This window comes from Parasteatoda tepidariorum, chromosome 10 (genome assembly GCF_043381705.1).
Source record: "Parasteatoda tepidariorum isolate YZ-2023 chromosome 10, CAS_Ptep_4.0, whole genome shotgun sequence".
NCBI classification, from domain to species: Eukaryota; Metazoa; Arthropoda; class Arachnida; order Araneae; family Theridiidae; genus Parasteatoda; species Parasteatoda tepidariorum.
In genome coordinates this window covers 71,836,813-71,863,461 of record NC_092213.1, presented here as the reverse complement: position 1 = coordinate 71,863,461, position 26,649 = coordinate 71,836,813, and the positions used below count along the sequence as shown (strand labels likewise).

At 30.6% G+C, this 26,649-nt stretch overlaps 2 protein-coding genes and 1 long non-coding RNA gene across 3 annotated transcripts in view; all 3 read right to left on the bottom strand.

Annotated features, from left to right (window-relative positions):
• The window catches only part of LOC107457412 (uncharacterized protein CG3556), a 142,454-nt gene that overhangs the window by 23,247 nt on the left and 92,558 nt on the right, over positions 1-26,649 (bottom strand). The gene's annotated exons all lie outside the window — the stretch shown is intronic.
• Positions 2,378-24,039, bottom strand: LOC107457408 (uncharacterized). The gene is made up of 4 exons (XR_001585825.3): positions 23,816-24,039; positions 22,056-22,205; positions 19,955-20,014; positions 2,378-2,587 (listed from the first exon to the last, which is right to left on the bottom strand). It is a non-coding gene; the product is annotated as an uncharacterized lncRNA (long non-coding RNA).
• LOC122272313 (probable glutamate receptor) lies at positions 15,275-16,628 on the bottom strand. Its single transcript, XM_043055826.2, has one exon. The coding sequence runs from the start codon at positions 16,499-16,501 to the stop codon at positions 15,275-15,277; it is 1,227 nt and encodes a 408-aa protein (XP_042911760.1). The 5' UTR covers positions 16,502-16,628.

Genomic DNA, 26,649 nt, shown 5'->3' with positions numbered 1-26,649 from the left:
GACAAAGGTCAAGTTATCTGGAATGTCAATTTATCCGAGGGTACTGCGTTTTTTTTAAATGAATCAAATATGACGTTTGCCAGTTCCACAATCAAGCCAATGATTTACAGAGGTTTCTGCACAAAAATCTGAAAGGAGTTTTCCATTTAGGTAGATGTTCATAATTGCTTTCAACGCTTCTCGTTTAAGACCAGTAAGTAATGTGCTTTTTTGTAAGTTATTGCTGAAAAGCCCCTTTCAACCGCTGCAGTACTCCCAGACAGAGAAAACATCAATTCCACCATACGCAGTATGTTGCTGTATTTCTAGATTAAAGGATTACTTTAGAAGTGAGGCTCTAGACTCTTGTAAGATAACAAAAATTGAAAATGTATCACGAACATTAACGGGAAAATGGCCTTCCGCGCGGACGTCGGATTCGAGAAATTCGTAGTCAGTGGGGAATTTTTGACCGGCGAGAATGGGCGGAGGGGCGGTTTTTCGAGTCCTGGTAGAGCTAATTCATCTGTCGAACCGTTCTGATTGCAGGAAGCGAATTCTGAACAGCTTAGCCTTGCACTAGGTTGTAATGCTGATAAAGGTTTTTTTTAATCAAAATTATAACGGAAAAAAAAAACATTTAAAAAAATTTTTTTTTCTTCTGAGTCTAGAAAATATCAGAACCTTGGGTGTAGAGAGATGACGAATTCGTTCTGATTGGAGGAAGTGAATTCAGAATGTTTTAGCCCTGCACTAGGTTGTAATGCCGTTGAAGAAAGTTTTTTAATAGAAATTATAACAACAACAAAACAAAACAAAAAAAACATTTTAATTTTTTTAGAGAGAGATTGAGAGATGGCGAATTCATCTGTGGAACCGTTTTGATTGGAGGAAGTGAATTCAGAACGCCTTTGCTCTGCACTGTGTTGTAATGCCGATGAAGAAGATTTTTTAATAGAAATTATAACAACAACAAAACAAAACAAAAAACATTTTAATTGTTTTAGAGAGAGATTGAGAGATGGCGAATTCATCTGTGGAACCGTTTTGATTGGAGGAAGTGAATTCAGAACGCCTTTGCTCTGCACTGTGTTGTAATGCCGATGAAGAAGGTTTTTTAATAGAAATTATAACAACAACAAAACAAAACAAAAAAACATTTTTAATTTTTTAGAGAGAGATTGAGAGATGGCGAATTCATCTGTGGAACCGTTTTGATTGGAGGAAGTGAATTCAAAACGCCTTTGCCCTGCACTGTGTTGTAATGCCGTTGAAGAAAGTTTTTTAATAGAAATTATAACAACAAAACAAAACAAAAAAAACATTTTAATTTTTTTAGAGAGAGATTGAGAGATGGCGAATTCATCTGTGGAACCGTTTTGATTGGAGGAAGTGAATTCAGAACGCCTTTGCTCTGCACNTACAAAACTATAACTTCAACAATAACCATCATTTCAAGAACTATAAGTTCAGTAGTAATCACACCTTTCAGAACTGTAACTTCAATAATTATTAAGGCAAATAACTAAATTTGAATAATAGCTTAACAGAAATGTTAAATGCAATTTTTTTAATAAAGCAGTTTAGCTTCTGTGTTAAATTTAAATATAATTTGAATTTGATTCTTAGCTTTATGTAAGTAAAACCATTCCTTTTTTTAAATAATATATTTGTTAGGAATGTTTAGATGACTTTTATTTATATCATTAAAATGCAATAAAGTACAGAATTGTTTTATGGAGAAAAAAATTAATTGCTTTATTATAATTTCAGTTCAGTCCATATTATTTATGATGATCAAAGTGGAGTTGGTTTGCAACTTGGAGATGGCTACAAGGAAGGGGAAACGTAAATTACTTTGGAAATTTCTTTGCATATCATTAAATTTATTTTTAATATTTAGCTTATGATTTAAAATTTTCTTTCAAGAAAATTTCTTTAAATATATTTTTAATAATCCAAAACAATCCCATTTTCAATGGAAGATAAATTTTCGGTATGATGAAGTAAATGTGAGTTTTCAGAAGTGACCATACTATTTTAACCAATTTATTTCCTTAAGTGATTATACTATGTGAATGGAAAAAAATTCTATTACACTGACTAAATCATTATTAGTTGAACTCAGTGTACGTAAATCATTTGCTCTTTTATATTTATTAAAGACTATTTTAGGAGTTACATTTTCATCTTAAACATTTTCATGAATAAAAAAGTTTACGAAAAATTACGCTTTTATAATTTTAGATCTAACCAAATCTTATTGAATGATGAAATGTTGGATGATTTTCGCTTCGATTTCAACGCACATGGGGCCTATCCAATCATCAATAATGAATTGAATGATATGAGAAGGTATTATACTTTATGCTTTAAATTAATAATATTTATTATGACTGTTTATATAAATTAATGAGTTTTAATTCTCATAAATATTTTACATTAGTTTGAAATGCGAATTTCAACAAAATAAATGATAAAAATAATGAAACTTAACAAAAATAAATTAGTCCAACTCCTATTGGTTTGCCAGGGTGCTTGAGGCCGAAGTAGCACATTACCCTTTCATCGTGAGGCCAGGAGAGTTGAGGTGGCTAGTCTTCCGGTCCTTGTAGCCAAGAAATAGAAATAGCCAAGAGTTAGCAAGTGAGAACATTATCCGAGTAGATATAATCAGAGATGATGCAGATTATACATGTAAATATTCATAAAAAAGATATAGATTATACATGTTAGATATGCAAAAGATATAGATTATACATGTTAGATATGCAAAAGATATAGATTATGCATGTTAGATATACAAAAGATATAGATTAAAGATGCAGATTATACACGTAAATATTCATGAAAATATTATACTTCCTGTACAAAGTTCGTCAGTATAACAAAACATATGACTACCATACGTCATCTAACGCTTATTCAACAATACAAAGCTAAGTATAGTGTCACTTCAAAACAAGAAGTTAATCTTAGTGCCATTTCAAATCAAGTTAATTTGTGTCAACGCTTTGCAAATATTTATATTCCATTTCAATTGTATATTCATATCGAATATCGTCATATACATTGCCATATAAATTATCCCTATATACGCCCCATTGAGTTAAAACTCAAATGGTCAGTGCTGCATCACTTGTGTAAAGAAGTGTGCAATCGACCTCAGGAAGGCGTCCTCTAAGAGATTCTCATAGTCTACGATTGAACTTAAGTTTGCTCCATTACAGTTCAACGCTTTGTCAAAGAAGTTTCGATTCAGTTCATGAAAGTGGTGATCGGAACTGTCAATATCTAGATCCAAGTGAATATTCCTATTGCTTTGGTACCATCTCGCATCGGCGATTTTTCTCAGAATTTTATTCTCTAGTACATTGAGTTTCCCAAGCTCACGTTCGGACATGTTACATCATACAAAAATAACTTAGTTGGCATGATAAACAAAACCTTGCTTTTTATGCAAATAACAGATTATAAAGTTTATAAAAGTGAAAACGTGTTGTTTGAAAGTGTATCATATAAATTTTAAAAAAAAATATTATTACTTACTTACTGCGATATATTTTTCTTTTATATAAACATACTGGACAAAAAATTAGTCACCCTTATGAAAAACATAATTTAATAACGTGTAACATCCCCTCTTGATTTGATAATCGCCTGGATTCGGTTAGGATGTGAGTCCACAAGATTTTGCAGGTGCGTCGAATCCAATTTAAGCTACTCGCTGAGGATTTGATCTCCCAAATCCACCTAACTACGAGTATGCTGATTTCGGTGCTTTACCCGTTGATCCGGCATGTCCGTAATGATTCATTGATGCTTGCGAACTAGGGTGTCTAATTTTTTGTCCAGCGAGCTTATGTACACTGATGTAATATGCAAGAAAATTTAAATTTATAAAATGTTAATTGTTTTTCAGAAGTGCAAATGGAGAAGACGAGAGCTTGAGTAGTGAAATGGGAAAGAAAACTTTCAGCTCATTTTTGCGATCTATTTGCTGGGTTTTCTGCTGTTGTTTCAGAGGAAAATCCAATTAATTAATACTTTTGGATAACAGTTTTGCTACTTATTTGCTTTCTGCTGTTGTTGAAAAAAGAGGAGCATATTCACTGAACAATAGTCAAAACTTCAAGAACTGTAACCTTAATAATAACTGTACCTTCAAGAATTGAAACTTTAATAACTATCGTACCTCCAAGAACTATAACTGCAATAACAATCGTACTTTTAAGAAATGTAGCATGAATAGCAGCCATGACTTCAAGAAATGGAACCTCAATAAGAACTCTACTTTCCAAAACTGTAACTTAAATAGTTATCGTACCTGCAACAGTTGTAACCTGAATAATAACTATAACTTCAAGAATTGTATTTTTGACGGTTATAGTACCTCAAAGAAATGTAACTTTAATAATAACCGTTTCTTCAAGAACTGTAAACTCCATAAAACTGCACCTCCATGAACTGTAACTTTAAAAATTGATCTTCAATAACTGGTACCTCAAAAATAGCAGTACCATCAAAATCTACAACTTCAATACTAACCGTAACTTCAAGACCTGCAACATAAATAGTAGCCTTATGTTCAAGAACTTCAATAATGGCTGCACCTTGAAGAACTGTATTTTCAATAATCATAGTAGTTACAAAACTATAACTTCAATAATAAACATAATTTCAAAAACTGTATGTTCATTAAAATACTGCATTCAAGAATTGTAACTTCAATAGTAATCACACCTTTCAGAACTGTAACTTCAATAATTACCGTACTTTCCAATAACTGTAACTTCAAGAATAACAATACCATTCAAAATTATAACAGCAATGCTAAACGTACCTTCAAGAACTTTTACTTAAGCAATGGCTGCACTTTCAACATCTGTAACTTCAATAACTGTACCTTAAACAACTATAACTTTAATAAATTCTATAACACCAGTAAATTTTGTGTCATTCAAATTTTTTATTACTATAAACATTTGAGTACGAAAAATAGAACTAGAGTTGGCTTAATCTACTGTGACTTTTTTTTTCAGTTTCAGTCCGCAATTCAGACATATTTATTTATATTCATTTTAAATATTCGCATGTAAGGAACTATTTCGTTTCAAAGTTCCGTAAAAAAAACATATTGCCAGAAACTTACATTAGGTACCTATATTATAGTATGCATTGAAACTTCCAGGTATGACCAACTCTTTGTAACGACCACCTCTATTTACGACAACTTTCGGGAGGCACAGGATTTTTTCATAGACTTTGTTAGGAAACCTTTAGGAGAGACCATTAAAATCCCTCCCTGCGACCGGGAAATCATCGGCACCAAATGCGGAAAAGATCAAATAAGGAAACACGAAAAAATATAAATAGCAAAAAATTTAACAAAACAAATAAGTAGATTAAAATGTATTCATAATATTTTTGATTGAGGATCTTATTTAGAGAGTTCTTTTTGAAGATACAACCTCATGTTGCAGTCAGATTGAACTAAAGACGATGCTATCAATGATTTAATTTAGAATTGAAATTTAAGTTAAAAAGTTCTTTTAGAAAAAACAATCATCTCAAACAAAAAAAACCTCTTCTCATGTTTTTAAGTAAACTAATTTTTATGCTATAAAACTGAATGCAGACTTAAAAACAGAATTATTTATTTGTTTAAAATAGCTTTATCATTTATAATTGGTAAATTTGTTTTTACACGCAATTATATCAGTTGGGATAATTTTTATAGACAGTATATTTTATTCACAGATCTGCCTTTTCTCCATAGACTTTGTTTTGAAGAAAATCTTTAAGAGAGACCATTAAAACCTCTCCCTGTGACCTGGCAAACATCGGCACCAAATGTGGAAAAGGAATGTGGAAAATTTGTTTGAGGGTCTTATTTAGAGAGATCTTTCCGACAATTGAAATAGTTTACGAAAAATCTTGTACTTTCCATAACAAATGTTACGTCAATGAAAGTAACCTCTAAGAACGACCAACCTTCATCAACCACCATGTTACTGTGAACGAAGGGTGATCGCTCCCGAGAGGGTCGCAATTATAAACCTGTTTCCACGATAATAATAATAGTTCCAATAATCACAATTGCCTTAGCATTTCCATAACGGTGTTCTGCCCCTGCATTACTTCATTTTACTTTTGGATGGAAAAAAAAATTATAAAACCAATTAACGACGAATTATATCATTTTAAAATAAACTTTAAATATTCTATTTTCTTAAAATCAGTTGAAAAATTTAAATAGCTACGATTGTAAAAGACAGCAAAGAAAAGTTATTTTGGTTAATTCTTAAAATATATATATATTTTTTTTAATAGCGGGGACTTGGGATGTATTCCATTGGCCTCAGGAAAGCCAGAACTGTTACTCTCTTCTCGTTACCCAGTGGGCACCTGTGGCGAACCAACGGCGGTGGAGCAGCGTCGCCCACGTCACACAACTACAAACCCGTTTATAGGGCGGGTCACATTCATACAACCACACAAAGGGGAAATGACATAAAACACAGAGAGAGAGAGAGAGAAACATCCATGCCCTGAACAATATTCGAACTCGCAACCATCAGCTCCGCAGTCAGGCACGCTAACCACTCGGCCACCTGGTCGCCAATTCTTAAAATATTGAATACTAAAAAAAATTACTATTTTTGTATATAATTAATTAAGGAATGTTAAATTGCACTGAACTTTTAAAACTTTTTCTGGGTATTAATTATATATCAACCAATCAAAATCCATTTAAAGGAAGGGCAGAAACATCTATCATATCATCCAATTAAAAGTCTTTTTATAGAATGGCACAAATTGTATGATATACCAACCAATCAAAATACTTTTTAAATGACGTCATAGATTCTAAACATAACATCTGATCAATTGCTAACAAATTTAAGACAGAAGTGTCTTTATTTTTGAACCGATTTTCTGATCAAAATTAAGTGAAAAAGTTCAAGATTGTAAAGAAAGCGTAAGTTTTAAAAGTATATATCAATTAAAAAGTATATATAATGACTACTGTTAAAAAATTTCATTATAGTATCTAAAATATTTTTTTCTTTAAGCTTTTTAAGCATAACGAGACACTAGCAAAGTAAAATTTGACAAGATGTTAAAGGAATTCTTGATATATTTTAAATTATAATTCTGTATTTCCATTACGCTTTCAGCTATTTAACATCTTGGCTTTGAAAATGTAAATCAACAAAACAGAAAGTGCTAATATTAAATTTATCTATTAAGTTCTTGCCAGTGATGGACATCATTCATTAATTCTTTTTTGAATAATAATTTATGAATAAATTTATTAGTCATGACTAATTTTTCTGAATAAAATTTTGAATAACCAGCGAAAAATGCAAGCATTATGTGATTTTCATTGCAGTTGCCAGTCAATTACAGTGATCGATTACAAATGTAATTAATTCAACATCAACTACTTTCAATGATCATGATTACAAGTAATCACAGAAACAAATAATCATTATTTCTCATTTCAAGCGTTTATGATTATTTATAATCACAACAAAAAGTGATTACAGATAATCAGAATTACAAATAATCAAGCCGTGGGATTTCAAGCCATCGTGACTACTTGTAACAGGGGTGCTACTCGCAAGATAACAAATTATCTCACCAGAAATTGCATTTCGTCTCAGTTAAAATCTCTATTTGGCTCAGTTTGTCTCAGCTAAAATTATTTTTTGACTTAGTTTATCTCAGCTAAAATGACTATTAATCAGTTTGATAACAATATAAAGATAATTTTCAGGATCCATAAAATCGTTAATAGCATACTATGAGTACTACAATTATACATACATTCACTATTGCTAGGATTTTAAAAAACCTGCATATGATTAATTATAAGAGTCCACAAAATTGTTTTGTGGACTCAGTTGTTTTCATATATATTGCATTTATCATTTATGCCAATGAATAGTATCTGTTCCAGAATTTTACAAAGTAAATTTTAACTTTCTTATTTTTTAAAATATAATGGTGTAACCTTTCTAAAAATAAATATCTGTCTAGTTTTGGTAATTCAAAAGAGAAAAAACCCATTCTATTTTGAGCTCAAATTTCATCTCAAAATATATAACTATTCAGTTACAAATTAAAAGAGAAATTCAGTAATTAAATAATGAGAGTTTAAGAAAATGTAAATAACGCAAAAAAAACCCCACTCTTTGATAGAATTCAGGAGGTGCAGTGAAATTTTGAAATATTTTAGGTAGGAATTTTTCAAGAAAATTTTAGGGAGCACTTAATAGCCAAAAATTAGAATATATGCATTTTTATATCAAAACAGAAATATATAAAGACTTTTAGAAACAATTTAAAAAGACACATATAAATATACTTTTCTTTCCAAAATGACTTGCATCTTTTATTAAGTATAAAAGTAAACTTTTTAGTTAACTGGTACTGACTAGTAGATTGTACCTTCTTGCATTCACAAGATCAGTTAGTTGACTATGTTCTTTTAATTTATATACCTAAATATACAATCATAAAATGTAATTATGAATGCACTTAGTAATTGTTTAAATGCAACAACTGTAGAAAAATATATCACATCTTTACAGTAACTAATTCAAGAAAAAACTTAATTCTACTTCTTTCTAGAATCGTGATACTGGATTTTAAAATTGCGTGAATATGAATTGCGATTTTGGGTTTTAAAATCGCGTGAATATGAATCGCGATATTGGATTACAAAATCGTGTGAATATGAATCACGATATTGGATTTTAAAATAGCGTGAATATGAATCGCGATTTTGGATTTTAAAATCGCGTGAATATGAATCGCGATATTGGATTTCAAAATCCCGTGAATATGAATCACGATATTTGATTTTAAAATCGCGTGAATATGAATCGCGATTTTTGAAAACGAAAAACGGTCGAAACGAAACGCTTAGACTCCTTTCCACTCTATAGCGGAAGTCGCGGTAATCGGACTATCGTTCCGGCGATTTGGGTTTCTCTAATTGGACTCCCTAAAAATTTTAGTTTTTTGAACATGGTCGGAAATTTTAAAAATTGGGAGAAAAAGATTTTAGGTAGATTTGAAGAAATTTATATCATAAGGTTTTCTGTTGCGCATTTCATATACCCAAAGTATAATTTTTATGTATGTATATAGACATTCTTATTCACGCAATATTGACTCTGAATGATCGTAAATACTGCTGATATTGTTTTGAGAATGTAGTATCCTTAAATGGGGGGAAATAAATGTTTTTTAAAGTATAGTACAGTTAATTGTAAATAACTTAATATACTCTGGATTATTTTTTCCATCAAAAGTATGTTTTCATGTTTACCAAACTTTAGTTTCGCTTCATTAAATAAAATGCGTGCTTGTCTACAAATACTAGAATGTCTTGTTCAAAATTTTCAGTGAATTCATTCCTATTGAATTATTCAATAACAACTAACTTCTTTTGGTAAATACCGATTTTGTCTGATTCTGTTTATTTAAGTATAAAAAAAATACGCATCTTTGACTTACAGTAGTGCTTGCACAGACAAATCGGTTAATTAATTATTTGAATTTTATTAATTATTTGAAATTAGAAAGCAACTTTAAATGTAATTGTAAATTAACTACTATGGAAAATAATGGATTGAAAACAATATCGATGTTAAAATTTCAGCAAAATTTCATTTTTTTACTGGAATTTCATTTTTTATTCATTTTTTACTACTATATTTGTGCAGCTCTAATGAGACTGCAAAAATAAATAAAAGTACCGTACTGAATTGAAACAAATTGGAGAGCTTAATTTATTGCGTGGCATTTAGATGTAAATACAGAACATCCCGAAAGCTATTTCTCAAAGAATGTGGATAAAAGAGCATCTGCGGCGCATGTAGTTAGAGATGTTATAAAATGGTGTTAAAATATGATTATCATTTTGAATGATATCTGAAAATTAGTTTGTAAATAGTAGCAGTTCGCGTTTTTGTCATATGTTGAAACATATCCATAACTAAGAGAGGAACTTCTTTCCTATCAGGCCTTGAGTCAGTCGCAAATTTTTTTAAATAATATTCAAGGTTGAAATCGGATAAAAGCTAACATAGCGAGAAACTGCTAGTTTCATATAAAGTTTATCTCAAATTGTGTTGCAAGAATTTGTAGTAATTTTTATTTTTATTTTGTTAAAAAAAAAGCAGATGAAACGTCAGCGCGGTTTATTAGATGCTAGTACTGTCATACGGTAACCACCTTATTTGGCTTTCAATCGCAGTCTTTTCACATTCAGACAGAATTATTTTTTCGCTGATCAAGATTTTCTACATCGAACAAGGGATGGAAACTAGGACTGAACAATAAATCGCTGCAGTAATTTTTTACATGTAAATGGATTTCCCATTAACCTTTTATGCGCTAACTTTGCGTTTTAGCACGCAGCATATATTTTTCATTTCAATTAATACATATTACTAACATTAATTAAGCATTAGTATCAATAATAATATGGCGAATGAAATTCCTAAAGCAAATACATTCTTTTCTCCTTAAACTTTGCTTTTTAGTAACTAGGTTATTTTTTTTTTAATTTCAAATAATACATATTATCGAGACGTAGTGACTCAAGGGATAGAGCAATCGCCTCTCAATGAGGTGAACCGGGTTCGAATCCCGGCAATGACTGGCTGATTCGACTTCCGCACCTGGGTCGCACCAACCACAGTGCTGACGTAAAATGTAGTGGTAAACGGATCATGGATTAGATCACCCTAGCCGTTTTTCTCTCAATGTAGCGCAAATGTGGGTTAGTTTCATCAAAATGTCCACCGAGAAGGCAAATTTCTCCCAATGCTTGATCCCAGAAGTTTCTTTATCTTTTGGATTGATTTCAAAATTACAAGGCTACGAATTTGAACATTTGAAGTCGTAAACTCAAAATTGGGTCGGCTATTCCACGATGGTTATAAAATATCAAATAAAATACATATTATCAACATTAATTGATAATCATTGCCGTCAACAATGGTATGGGAATTTTTTACGGTTCCTCTAAACAAATAAGTACCTTTACTCGATGAATTTTGCCTTTCAATATGCCCACATCACCTAAATTAACTAAGAATCATTTGCGTTAGCAACAGTATGGTGAGTTTTTGTGTTAATCCAAAGCGAAAGTATCACTTTTCCATTAATTTTGCCTTTGAATACATAACTATTCATATATTATTTCAATTACCGTTGATTTTTCAATATTTACTTTTATAGAAACATATTTTAATAGGTCTAAAATGTAGGATATTTGGTGATATGAAAATATACCTATGTATATACGTATGAAAATAAACCGAAAACCAATTCAATAACGGTAAAAATAAATTGCGATAACCCAATGCTGACGTCATTAAAAGTCGAGACAACAAGAAAAGAATATCATGGTAATCAGAAACTGAGTTTCAGCGAAATATTACACTTGCAATTTTTCGCCAAACCAAGGATCCTTACGATTCTTCACTTTAACCATTAAAAAATTGCTATAAACAAAATAAACACGTGCCATAAGATAACTTAGAATATTAACTCTTTGACGTAATCCACGAATGCTACCTCGTTAATGTTGTTCATTGAATTAATCTGACACAGCGAATAAAAAACAATTAAATATTAAAGTATGGGAGATAAACTTTTTTTCGATCAAAAAGAGCTCTAAACAGGCAAATATCATTGATGATATCTTCAAAATGTTTGAAAAATTGAATTTTCTATGGTTAAATTTAAAACAATGGCCTACACTTAACCAATCAGAAAATTCCATTTCGTTTTTCTCCCATCCCACTCGAACGGTTTGTCGACCTCTTTTCGAACGTCGATAGTGACCTTCCTCTAGCTTCAAACTACCTGTATGCCAAATTTCATCGCTTTCAGTCGGATAGTTTAGGACTCTATAAAGGATACATAAACATTCCTTTTTACATATATAGATAATAGCTGAATACCCGCTCTTCGCACGGGGTGAATTAAAAAAAATTAAAGAATCATTAAATCATAGTAGATAAACACTGCAAAATCATGCTCATAACTCAAAAGCATATACCAACCCAATTAAAGAACTTGAAGGAAAAACCAGGTAAGTGACATTTTTAGGGAAATTCATGATTCACTGCTTTCACTTTTAAATCTTTTCATAACTAATCAAATAAATTTTTAGTTTTCTAATATGATTTTTATTTCAAATTGGGCAATAATGTTTTATTTCTTATGCAACTTGGTTTTATTTAAAATTAGGAACAATAGAGCAAAGAATTATTCGTCCCGCTTTCTCAATCGCTATGTCAATCGGTGGGCAAAATAAAATGCCCCCCCCTCAATATTGCACTTTTAATAACCTTAAATACTTTTCAATTTCACTATTTCTTATATATTTTTATTTATTTATTTTAACTTTGAAATGATACATTACATAAATATGCAAAAATGATAATTTACAGAAATTTGGACTAGATCTTACATTTCAGAACAATTATTTCATATTTTCATTCTGTATTTTTTGTATTTATTCATTTTATACAAAACTATTAAACTATTTAAAATCACTTAGATTTGTGTTTTATTTTATTAGATTACATGATTATACGATCCATCCGCTGCGCACATTGATTAATTACATAAAAAGCAGTGTAACATTTGATGAAAAAAATTATTACTTGTATTGTTACTTAAAATTCCTTTTAAAAAACATTTTTTTTTGTATAAAATTTCTCGTCATTTTGAGGTACTACTCTTTATGTTTTGGAGCAATAGTTCCTAATAATAAAAAGCTATGAATGAAATTGACATTTAAATTTAAGATATTTCTGAAAGATATTTAGTAAATTTGTGTAATACATGCTCATGCAATATATGCTCATATATCAATGAGTCTTTAAGTCAAAAAAAGAATTTCCGAAATAACTCGTACTTTTTGATATAGTGAGTAGGTTGCATCATGATTATGAACAAAGTGAAGAGTCATCAGCTTTCTAAACTAGACGTGAGAAATAAGTGAATGACTGTATTAGATATTTGAAAGAACGGTACCTATATAAGGATACAAACTAGATGAAGAAAAAAAACTATTCTAAAGTGAAATGAGGTTTTGCGTATTATGTTAAAGAAAATTTCTTTTTAGATTCGTCACTGGCGTTTCTGCAGACAGTATTGTGGTGAAATCATCGTACTTGATTCGAGAAGTTCATGTTCTGGCGAACCTGAAAATTTCAACATACGCTCAAAGTATTTTTCGTAATCTCTTTGAACTGAACTGAAGCTCAAGAAATAAAATGTGATCATCGTGAAACTCCGTTACCATCGAAACCATCGTGATACTTTGTTCTTTTCTTTACTTTTTACTTTTCTTTTCTCTTTTCGCAATCTGCTTTATGTTTTTCATCAGTTATTACTTGCTCGATTGTTCTTGCTCGTTTTTAATTTTGTTGTTAAGTTTTCATTAAAGTTATGTTTAAATTTAGCATTTCTCCTTTTTGTTATCTTTGGCGACAGATTTAACTAAACATGCAGACTTATAATACACGCAACCGATTTCTCGCCGAAGTATTATCTGATACACAATGTTAACTTGATGAAAAACAATATCACTGTAGGATATGGTACTATATAATGGATAAATAAGTAAATACTTATAAAGTTCATTTCATAATAATAATAAATAAATAAAAACTTTAAATATAGTTTTAAAAAAATCAGAATGAAAGTTTATTTCATAATAAATATAACATAGGAAACTTGTGGAAATCGTACCACTTTCCACATATAATTGTTTATCATTCACAAATCATTAACAATAATGTTAGAAATATTTTAACAATAAAATGAATGCAGCTACTTAAATTATTTTTTGGTTAAAATATATGTGCAGTAAGTACGGAAAATTATTTTTTTCCCGAGGTTTGCTAGAGGTACGGTTTAGGATACAAGTTATCTAATTCGGATTCAACATCAGAACTATAGAGTTTATACGATTAAGTGAATAAGTAGAACTTACTTAATATATATCAATTGTTTAATAGCATAATACAAAAGTGATATTAATTCTTTTAATTATTATAAGCATAGTAACAGTATTATAAGCCTATAAAATGCTAAGGAACATGATGTTACGTGCTATAATGTTCAAGCGTGACTTTTTAAAGTGCAGCTGGTTAAAGCTGCATCATTTTGGGATGCATAAATAATTTCTTTCGTTTTAGGTTTATGAAATGTAGAAATTTGTTATATTGAAGCCTTTGACATGGCTACTGGAACAGGTGGGTAACCCAGCAACGTAAATTACATTACTAATTACTATATCATTACTTTACTAATCAGATAGAAAGTTTATCACTTAGATGGGCTTTTTTTATTACATTTCCTTTTCTGGTAATTAAACCTCATCATGAGGATTCGAGTGTACTGAATGAGTTTTGTTTCTTTCCGGATGATTCAGGTTTTCTGGTATCAAAAAGTAAGTTTAATTGAAGCCAGAACAGTTAAATCCTTCAAAGCAGAGTTCTCAATTGTTGTCATAAGCCTGACTTACGTTATGAGAAATTTGGTATTGGGTGCTCAGAAAGAGTTCTTCGACACATTTGTTCACAGTCTGGGTGCAGTACAGTTTAAATGGTCAGAAAATCTATAAGTTCAATAGTTGAAGTTGACATAGTGATCACAAATCGTACTGGGCTCCATTTTAAGACTTCACAAGAACGGTGTACGATTTAGACGACTGCGCTACGTTTTGAACAAATTGTCAGTCTAAGCTTCAAACAATAGTTAGCTAACGAAGAACCAAGTAGAACAAAACCGGATAAGTTGTTTAACATTTATATATGGTGTATCTTATAATCTGTACATTACTTAAGTTCTGCTTTATGCATGCAAGCTATTTTTAACGTCCTGGGGATGTTCAAACATTACAATGAAAATTAATAAAAAAGATGAGAAAAGCTTCCTAATTTATCCGCTAGACTGTACCTAAAACAATATTTTTTTCTTTTCTTTTTTACAAATTAGAGAAGGTACGATGTTGGAAAGTTAAAATTTAAGCAATTGTTCTCTAGTAAATAAAAGAGTTTTGAGTATAATGTGGTTCATTTTAGTTATGCAAGATTATGTCATGGAAATCTGGTCTCAGGGTTAAAATATGATTTAGTAAAATCGAATTTAAAACCTTATTGTAATAATATGCTTGAAATTGAAAAAAAGTGATAGTGCAGTGAGACTATATAAGCAGAAAATCATTTGCATTTCAGGTTTACTGAGGTTTTTAGCGTAACCATCGATTGTAGGCGATTTCCATTATCAAAGCAAAAATACCAGCTGTCCAACCTATACCAAGAATAACAAACACTCCACTTAAATCTGATAGCTTTAAAACTGATGCTGATGTTCTTTGAGAATGGTCAAAGTTTAATTTTTTTAAGACTTCAAATTTAAAGAGGAAATTGTCCATTAATTTATTATACAAGCCACCACTTAAAATTCGAAGTAGGATTGTATTGAAGTGCTCTTTGCAGCAAAAGTCTTTCCTGATTGCAACCCCGAACGGAAAATTTCCAAAGACGTCCTTCGAATAAAAATACATTTCAGGTGACCCAAAAGCCATGCTAAATAGAAAGGGTGACCCAAGTACTGCTACGTTTTCTGGAACAGTTGCGTTAACACGAGATTGAAAATACCATTCATTCCTTTTAATGTATTCTCCTAATCCTTTGAAATGGGGTATATTGCTTTTCGACAAATAATCTGCTTCCAGTGTTCGAATCTCTGCTCGGCACTCCATTTTCCCCTCTCTGATTGCGGTGTAGAGATCCTTGAAATCTTTTATTTGTTTCATTCTGATGGGGGATGTCAAAAATGACAACAGGACTGAGCTGTAACATAGAATCAGAACATATGAATAAACTAACCAAATTCCAAGCGGTATCCGCCTGGACATTGAACGAGGGTTGTAGTTCATTCCTTGACCGAAAGAAGATCCCCACAATTTGAGAAAAACGGTAATAATGGAATTTTGTGGCGAAATCAGAGCTCGAAATAGCACTGTCACAAAGAGCAGTGCGATCCAGAATAAAATCCATGTGAATGTGCTGAAAGGATACAAGAAAGCAGACGTTTTGGGCAAGAATGCAGCATGATTCATCATAAAGGTTTTTTCGAGATAGAGGTAAGGTAAGCTAAAGTCCACTACAGATGACCTCTCTTCTGTGATACCTATTAGCGAGATGGCCATGTCGGCTTCATTCCTTTGGAGCATTCCGACTATTCCAGTCCAGTTTCCAAATGTATCCTTGAAACCGTAGGAATTATCTGAGGGAGCAAGAATCTCATATTCGAAATTTAATTTGTGCGATAATAGTTTTAGAAATTCTGCTTCAACACCCGAGATAATAGTTGTGTAGTTGATTCTTTTAATTTCTAAGGCTTTCAAATTGGGTAGAACTGCGATTCTAAGTTTAGATGGAAAATATGCCACCATTTTTTGGAAAGTCATCTTCGGGTGAAAGTCAGGCTAAAGTTCTTTGAATTAGGTCAGTTCTTGGTGACTAACAGAGTATGGAAAATATTGAGTTGGTAAGTTAAGTTCGCTGTTCTTCGAAAGATGAATGAAGTTTTTTTTAAAAAACATTCTTTTGGAATGAGTGGGAATATTTTGCCATGTCGATTTTCAGGTTGAAAATTAGTTTAGATTCATTAAGTCAAGTCAGGTCTTGAAAGCTTACAGAGAATAAATAATCCGAATTGACAAGGAAAATTGTCTATTCTTCCTAATGAGAACGAGTTTTTTTTTTTTTACTTATGTGTAGATCATTATTTTTTTAAAAAAATTTTAATGCTAAATAGTTTGTAAGCTTTCAGTCATAAAAATCATTATTACTTTCCAGTATTATACTAATTGCTTACACACATGTTAGTCTACGATACGATAGTTATCAGGTTAAAAACTGAATAGTAAAAATTCCTGATATTTAAGAAAATAAACGAGCTATCAGGAAATTGATGAATGCAAAACAGAACGATTAGTTTTTACTTTTGTTTCAGATCTTTAATAAATGAAATAGATTCCAAGAATAATCAAATGCAGGCTTATACAGTCATTTTATTCATCATTTTCTTCTAAAAATATGATAAACGAAATGCCTGCAAAATGCGCGTTTGAAATAGTTTTATGCATACTTGAATAATTAAATGTGTATTTGAAATAGTTTAATTATATATGCCAATAAATAAAATTATTGTAGTCTTTCTTTCCACACCTTTATATCGATACTGTTGGGGTTATAATGATTGGGGGAAAAATGGTTAAAATTTCAGATCTTTAATGAATGGATAATTTCACATAAAATAATGAAATGCAGGCTTTTACAGGTTTTTTATTCATATTTTTTTTTAAAAAAAAAAACAAGCAAAGACAATGGAATGAGAAGCAAGATCCATTTTTTGCGTGCCGTGTTCTACAAGTATTTTGTTTTTCGTGAGTACATTTTTATGATTGTACAAAAAAAAGTTTTAGTTTCCACACACTAAACCTTAGCATAGAGGTATGATGTTTATTCTTGTGCTATATGCTCTTAATAGTTTACACATCCATATAAAGCGTACTTGAAATATTTAAAATGCATATACCATTAAATAAAATATCGATAGTTTGTTTTGTGTTTTCCCCACCTTTCAATCGATATTATTGAGTACATATTGATTGGAAAACAAAGTGCGTGATTATTAATCGTGCAATAAGTGGTAAAAAGCTAATTATTATGCTTCAGGAATGAAAGCCTGAAGATCCTCAAAAACGATTTGTTATTGATTTTAAACTCCTTTAAAACTACTTAACGAACAAACTGTTTATTCTCCCCCCCCCATAAAACTAGTTATTTGCTTATTAAAAGATAAAAGTATTCCCTACTTAGCAATTTGTTTGATTTTTTTTTTCTTTTTTTGTCGATACTTTAACTTTTACCGCATCGAAGATTTTATATAAAGGTACTTTCTTTTAAATCATTCAAATATTTACTAAACGTCATATTTACGCGTTTCGTTTTGTAACGCAATACTTTCACGCGTTATTTTCTCTTTTGTGTTACTTTTACTTATATGCGTTGCTCTATTCTTTACTCCAGATTTTACACTTTCTTTTACTCTATATTTTATGCATTTGCTTTTCGTATCCTTTACCCTTTTCCATTAGATATATATTTTACATATTACTTCATTATGCATTGCTTTTACTAGATTACATTACTTAGGCTTTATTATTCTGTGTTATTATTTAAGTTTCCTTAAGCGGAATTTTTTTTCATGCGATCTTTTCACTTTTCTGAAGCGTTAGATTTACCAGTTCATTTTTATTTCGCATTCCTGTAACCATTTTACTCGTTATATGCATTGTAATTTACTCGTTATCTTTCTTTATGCGTTGCATACCTGCCAACTTTCACTCCTTCCGAGAATGGATTTTCAGAGTGGTTGTAAAACAATAACCGAAAATCAATCTGATTCAAAAATATATTTATATTTTGATCCCGTCGAAAATTGCTTGCGTAAAGATTATTATGCTTTCATATATTTATTGTAATTATTTATATGTAGTGGTGGTCAGACTCATCTATAATTATCATTATAATTCAAAAAGTTAATTGGAATAATCTGAGTATTGCTACCACTTTAAATATGAAAATAAAATCTTCCGGAAAATCCGGAGGAGTTGGCAGGTATGGCGTTGCTTTTACGCGATTACTAATCTTATACGTCACTTTTAAACTTACGCGTTAGTATTATTTTACGCCTCATTTTTCTTAATGTGTTACTTTTACTCATTTTCCTTTCTTATGCATTACTTCCATGGTTTTTTTTTTTTAATATTCTTTACGCTATGCTTTACTGTACATTTTACAGGTTATTTTTCTTTATGCAATACATTTACGTTATTGCACTTCTTAAGCGTTATTTTTTCCCCTTTATTTTTATGCATTACTTTTACCCTTCAAATTGGTTTTTTCTTTAATTTACACACTATCTACTTTATATGTCATTTTTCTTAATGCATAACTCTTTTGTAGGTTACTTGTATTTTTCTTATGCGTTATTTTGGCGCCTTTCTTAACGTGTTAATTTTTCTTACTCATAAAAATGATTTGTTTCTTTTACGCTTTATTGTATTTCACACGATGCTTCTATACCTTACTTTAAAGAGTTTTTTTTTTTTTTTTACTTATATATGACTTTTACTTTATGCGTTGGTTTTACTTGCCTGCTTTTCTTATGTGTTACCTTTTCTTTTATGCGCTACTATTTCTTTTATGCGCTATATCACTATTATTTACCCTAAACTTCATGCTGTTCTTTACAATATATTTAACGCGCCATTTTTCTCTTTGAGTTACTTTTACGCATTACATTTACTTTTCACGTTATATTTTATGTGTTTTTTTTAGGTGGTACTTTTCTCATGCATACAGACTTTACTTTTTACACTTTACTTATTATTTTTTTTACACTATTTATCATATTTTTTACACTATTATTCATATCTACTTTACACGCATTCTACTATTCATTACGCTTTACTTTACACGTTTTTTTCTAGACTAGATTAAATGAAGATTTAATTTAAACTTCAGATTATGTTTCACTTCACACTTTACGCTTCGTTCTATTTTTTGAGTTTGTAACTACTGTTTTATTGTTTGAGTTTGTAACTACTGTTTTATTTTTTGAGTTTGTAACTACTGTTTTATTGTTTGAGTTTTTGACATAAATGTTGTTTTAAGTTTTTGACATATATGCTGAGTTCTGAAAGCAATTTCTTTTAATTATACGAAATGACGTTTGCTATTAATATATGACTTTATTTATATAGCGTATTCTTTGTGTTTTCTTGAAGTTTATATAAATGCCGGTTAATATGAACACGAAAATTATTAAACTCTTCTTTTACATTACTTACCTTTAAATAGATACGATGTCGAGTCAAGGTTGAATCTGTATTTCCTGAAATTTTCGAAGGCTGAAAAAATATCACATATAGATTATTATTACATTAATACTTATGCAACATAATAGGGATCTTTCAAGCATTATGCAAGGACATAAAGGGGATTGGGTTTAGTGATTTACTTATTTTTTCTGACAAATGGTTGGTGGGATATGAGCCATGCTTGCGTCAGACATTTAAATCGCATCATTTTTTTAAAAAAAAATCTCTTTAAAAAAAATAGCAATTAAAATTAAAGTTGGACAAAAATTCCTGTTATGTGATTCACCGATCAAGATTTTTAACAGAAAAACAGAAATAATGAATATTCTTTTCAAAATCTTATGAAATGAATTGAAATATCTACTAATTTTACTTTTTGAAAAGTTACCTAGTTCATTCGAATTCTAAAATTAGTCTACTCCAGGAATAGCTAAAATTAGAGCAAGACAATGCTTTATTACTTTCTTAAATAAGCATAGGAAGTGATTTGCTTATTTTCGGTGACTATGTGTCCAAAGTTAAAAGAAGAAAGACACATGCTTTATTTGACCGGCTCCATATAGTTAGATATTTTTCCTTTTTGACGTTTAAGTTATTTCTTAAGATAGTTTATAGTGAAGACGTTTGCAGAGATAACACACATTTTATTCAATTTACAAATTGCTACAAAATTAGAAATTCGTGACTAATTTTAGTTCATTCTTAACCCCTTGGGGACGGGTGATTCAGAAAAGCATTCATGCAAAATCAGAATCAAGTTGTAATTAAATAAAAAACGGTAATTTAAATGTAGTCGTTGCTAATTTGACAAACTTACTTTGCTTTTACTTTAATTATTGTTAGTTTAAACATATTTATAATCAATGTTAATTCAAAGTATAACTAAATAGTTTTATTTTGAACAAAGTAATGGTGAATTAAATAAATCAAACAATTATAACTCCGCCCACAAATAAACTGCTAAAGAAATACTTTGATTACCAGTTTTATATTTTTACCCTGATTGATACGGTTTCATGCTGTCACGTATTTGTGACAGTCGGCGCGAAAGGGTTAAAGAAGGAGAGTTTAATCTTAAGGGATGGAAGACACTAACAATGAAAAATATCGACACAAAATTGTTAATGTTAAAAAAGTTAACAGTTAAAAAGTTTATACTATATTAACTTTTTTTTCTCCCCTTAACTATCTAAAAAAAGGAGTGAAATATACAAAGGAAGGAACATTTCAGCTCAATACACTCTATAACAAAAAAATCGACCCACCAAGAAGCAATCATCCGATTGCTTTGAAATTTCGTATGCATGAATGTTTTGAACAGATCAGGCTGGAATGATGCCGACTGGGGACGTATAGTCTTTAGCGTCGATTTTTTTGTTATAGAGCGTATATTCCGGTACTACGTTATCTTAAAAAGAATCGGAAATTCTAATTTTTATTTACCCTGTTATTCATTTAACTAAATTATACATTATTGTTTGTTTTCTCAATTTGATCTTTATGAAAATATAAATAAAACGAGAATGCTGCTGGCACTTCCAACTTTTATGTTGCAGTTTATTTACGTCGCACTAGAGCAGCACAATGGGCTATTGGCGACGGTCTGGGAAACATCCCTGAGGATGATCCGAAGACATGCCATCACAATTTTGATCCTCTGCAGAGGGGATGGCACCCCCGCTTCGGTAGCCCAATCACCTGCACACGAAGTAGAGCACTTTACGGTAGAACAGTTTAACGAGGACCCATACCGCACACCCTCGGTCCCTACGCAGACTGATCCAAGTGGTCACCCTCCCGCACACTGACCGCAACCAGTGATGCTTGACTTCGGTGATCTGTTGAGAACCGTGTCTTAACGATCAGTCCACTGCGGAACTCCAACTTTTATGAACTCTTTGGAATACGAAATTATTTTTCGGAACTCAGAACAGAATAATGAAGAGTATTATATCGGATTTTGACAAAAACAAGAAGGGTCAGAAGTTAACTATTTTATGCCCAAGGCAGCGAAAATCTGTTTCAACAGCATATAAATAGTTTAATTTATAGTCTGTAATGCTATACTTACAGCAAAAGTTTTGTAGTCTTCAAAATTACTCCAATTTGATATGTCAGCATCTAAATATGACCAGCGGTACTCACACTCGATTAACCATGTTAAAAACATCCAAACGGGCCCTAATCACTCGGACAACTGAGCAAAATAATCCTATAAAAACTAAAACATGTTGTATTAAAATAACATGCCATAACGTGTTAAAAATTATTCAATTCTCCGGAGATTGAAAGAAAACTTGGAAAAATTACATTGTTTCAAAATTAAAATTAAGTGTAAGAAACATGCAAAAACGAATGATTGAAAGAGAACTGAAAAACAATACCAAGAAAATGGGAATAATAAATTAGGAAATCAAACTAAATTCAAATATTAAAAAAAAAAAACAACCGTAAACAAATAAAAAAAAAACACAATTAAAAGAAGAAATACAAAGCAGAATGAACAAAAAGAATTAAATGTTAAAAAACGGAAAAAATGCACAACAAAAAAAAACAATGAAAAACAGAAAACTAACTAAGAAAAAACGGGACACAACGAAACAATGAAAAACAAATATAATTAAAAAACAGGAAACAAAACACCATAAACAAACGGAAAACGAGCACAATTAAATCTCTAAATAATTAATATTCTACATAATTAAAATTTACAACTGAAAGCCTCCACATGGTTTTTTGTAGGTAGTCCGATTAGACCACTATGAAGGTAAACCAATTCGTGAGAGAACCATTTAATATGAAATCTATTAAAAATTAGAAAGTGGTAACAAATATATGCCTAAAAATTTTTTTAATTTATGAATATAATTTATTTGTTTTATTTACTTGTCAACCACTACAGATTCAACTCTCAAATATATATAATAAATTTATCTCAAGTACTTCTAAAATAGAATTTGGGTCCATGTGCACAAGTGGGGCTTTTTTTAAATAATCTGCGCAGACTACTTATAAGAAACCGGGTGGAGTCTTTCTGATGTAGGAAGTGATGCCATAGGCAGCAAGTAAAGAAATAAAATTATGTCAGCTTGATAATTGTACGGCGGTTCGTTCGAACGCTGGCAAAATGTAGAATTGAAAGTTGAAGAAGAGAATTTCATAAATGAATAATATAAGTTTGTAAGTCTACAAGATAGATACTTTCAGACTAAATATCTTCAACTCGAAGAAAAACTACATGTGGATTAGATGTGACAAAAAATAAAGTGGAATCAAAAGCCATTCCGTTGCATTAAATATACTCATATTGATGAGATCACTTTATGCTATTTTACCTGGTTTATAATTACCCCATAATGAAAATTTTTACTTCAACCACTAACTTCTTGCTTCAACTACCAATAGTGTTTTGAATTTTTAACTGGAAAAAGTTTTTGCCAAAAGCACAGAACTTCTATAGAGTTATTCGAAATTAATCGATTTACAATTAGAAAAATATTAAAATAATTAATAATTAGTATGAATGATTATACGACAAAGAAGTAATCTGCTTATAAAAAAATAATTCTGCTTATCTGTTTTACTTTGTTACCAATTTAAATATTGTGAGGCATTAAAGCATTAATGTTCAGTAATCAGCGCAATATATTAAACGTTTCTGTTATCAAATTATTATTTGTTTTTACTTTCGCGTGACTAGTCATCAATTTGCCATAATAACCAAAGAAAATCCAGAATATTTTAAACAATGCAGATTGATGCATAGTGTTTTAAATGACAGTACGATAAAAAAAAATCTTTAGAAGTCTTGGAAACTAAAGATATACTTACACGTAGACGTAACACAAAATAATAGTCCGAAAACAAAGAAAGCTAAATTCAGTTGAATCATTTTCGTTCCCCGAAATCTCAACTTCAAAAAGGATAAAAATGAAAATCTTTGATAACTGTCCACTTACTTAAACATCTGTGGAGATATGGAACACTCTTAATCGCTGAGACTATCTATGTTTCGAATATCTACATTCAGAGAACATATTTAGAATAGATAGTGTGAAGTAAGAAACCATTGGAGGGTAGAGGTCAAATGATATGGTCTCTTACTATCATTTTCCCGTCTTTGATTGCCTATCAGTTGGAGAAAAAAAATTGCTGGCTTAGACAATCTTTATAAAATAAATAAACCAGGAAGATATGAGGCTTAAAAATTTGAATTGATTAAGAATGAATGAAATGACTGTTTAGAAATTCAGTTTTTTGCTTGTAACATTTCAGCAACTTTTCAAAATAATCTGTTGCTTATCATTTATTATTAAAAAGAAGTTTTCGTATGCATCACGTTGGTTAATACTTTCAAAGCATAGCAAGCAAGCATGGTGCAAAGAAAAATTATTTATGAAGTGAGAATTAATCATATGTAATTCAATCACGCCACTGGTAAGCTGTGATAATGTTTCAGCGTTAACAGGAATACTTTGAGTTAAAGATTTTTGAAGTTATACTTCTTATGCGACTTCCAACAAGGTTGCGTTAAACGTTTGACGCTACATTTTTATTGGCCGGGAAATCACGTGGTAGGATCCAGTTTTCCCCCATTCATTTCCATATTGTTTTGGTTCTCACTAGCATAAAAATAAAAAAAGTCACAAAAGTATTGTTTTTCTATAAATATTTTTTTAGTTTGATTTGATACATTAATAGAATAGTATTTTTTATTTTCAAATTTAGTGGATAACAATTGTAAAAAATGCATGAAAACAATCCCACGGACAATGCGACGGATTTAAGGTTATGTCAAGGTACGTCTCTTGTGAATATCAATTGATTGTTAGGTTTTCTCTTTTGAAATTACATTATGACGCATTCACATACATTATTAATACAAATACATTTTCCATGGCGAGATGATGAGGCCACCACAAGCACTTCCACTGGTTCAAGAGGGAAAAATGTGCAATATTACCGTGATTACAGAGCACGGAAGCGAGCGGAGGAGGAAAAAGAGTCGTTGAATAGAACTAGTGACCCTTCTACGACTGCTGATTCATCGACAATTTACGTCGTAGGTTGCGAAGTTTAACTTCTTCCGCGCGGAGGGACTCCACGCACTATTTTTTTTTTAAATATATATTTTTTAAATATATTATTTTTAATAAGATAAAATCGATCCAATTTATTAGATTAATTTTATTGGCGAGAATATAAATGCAACGCGCTATAATATATATTTAAATATATAAATATATCGCTGGTTAAAACTAAAACGACACTTCTGCACGCACTTCTCATGTTATTTCAACGAGAAGTGAATGCTGAAGTGTCGTTTTAGTTTTGAACCAGCGATATATTTTAAAGGAGCGTAACTATGTTCCCTAGGACCTTTTGAAAAGAATGCTTTCATTTTACCGTCCAAAAAATGATGTTTTTTGAGATGCTCGTTTTTCAGAAGTTCCACCAAGTTGTGTCCGTAGAAATTTCGAGGATTGTGACAAGTGGAGAGTATTTCGAGGATTGTGACAAGTTTATGAAGGTGCTCAGATGCTCGCTTGAAATACTATCGCTGAAAGAGGTAAAATACGTCCGAATTTTTTAAAAAGAATAATTATTAAATAAATCTAGAATGCATAAGTATGCCAATATTAAAAAAGAAAGAAAAATTAAAGCAATATTTTGGATAAATGCTGCACTTACACATGACATTGTCATTTTATTTTATTTTAATTTTATAACCGTCGTTAAACAGTCGACCCAATTATTTTTTTTTGGGGGGGAGGGGTATATGACTACTAATGTTCAACTCCGTAGCCTTGTAATTTTGAACTCAATACAGAAGACAAGGGAATTCCTAGATCAAGTATTTCGGAGAAATTTTGCCATCGTGGAGGACGTTTTGATGGAACTAACCCGCATTTGCGTTACAATTGGCGGAAAACCTCGAAAGCCTTCCATGGTTAGTATTATTTTATTTTTATTTTTTCTCGCCTCAATAGCAATCGAGATAAAAGCATGCTTAAAACATATATCCGGACTAATTTATCCGACCTCTGCATATTGAGCAACCATATTAGAAACAGGCTACTAATTAAGAAATATATATACTAGACTCCAATGAGGAACAACTCTTTAGTATTTCCCTGTTTAACTGTAAGATGCATTTCCCGTGAAAGAATGAAATTTTAAAATATTAGAAAAATATTTAAAGTAATGACGATAAAAAAAATGTATTGGAAATTTAAAGTTTTAAATTTTTCATATGTTTCATTCTATACATCTTTTAATTAAAACACAAAATTTTGAGAATTTAAAATATTTGATAAAAAGGAGGTAGAAAAAAATTAATAAGATTTGAAATTGGAAGAAAAAAATAAGTTATTTAAAAATATCAATATTTCAATTTTAAAACAATATTCAACATTTTCTATTCGTGCATATGAACACAAAAGTATATTTGAACAAATTGATTATGGAAGCATATAATAATCATGCAAAGTAACTTTAAAATGTATTTATACTTTTCCTTCTTACGTTTCCTAGCACGGTATACCTTACACTGATGTTTTTTTAATGTCAAGTAACACTGCCCGGTATACATTTGCCCGATACTCCAAACACTGATGTTTCTTCTAATCTATCGTCAGTAAGTATTAAAATATGAGAAGAATCAC

Bases quoted from the DNA above. Each gene is read 5' to 3' on its own strand.
- LOC122272313 (XM_043055826.2), bottom strand. From the start codon at position 16,501: ATGACTTTCCAAAAAATGGTGGCATATTTTCCATCTAAACTTAGAATC.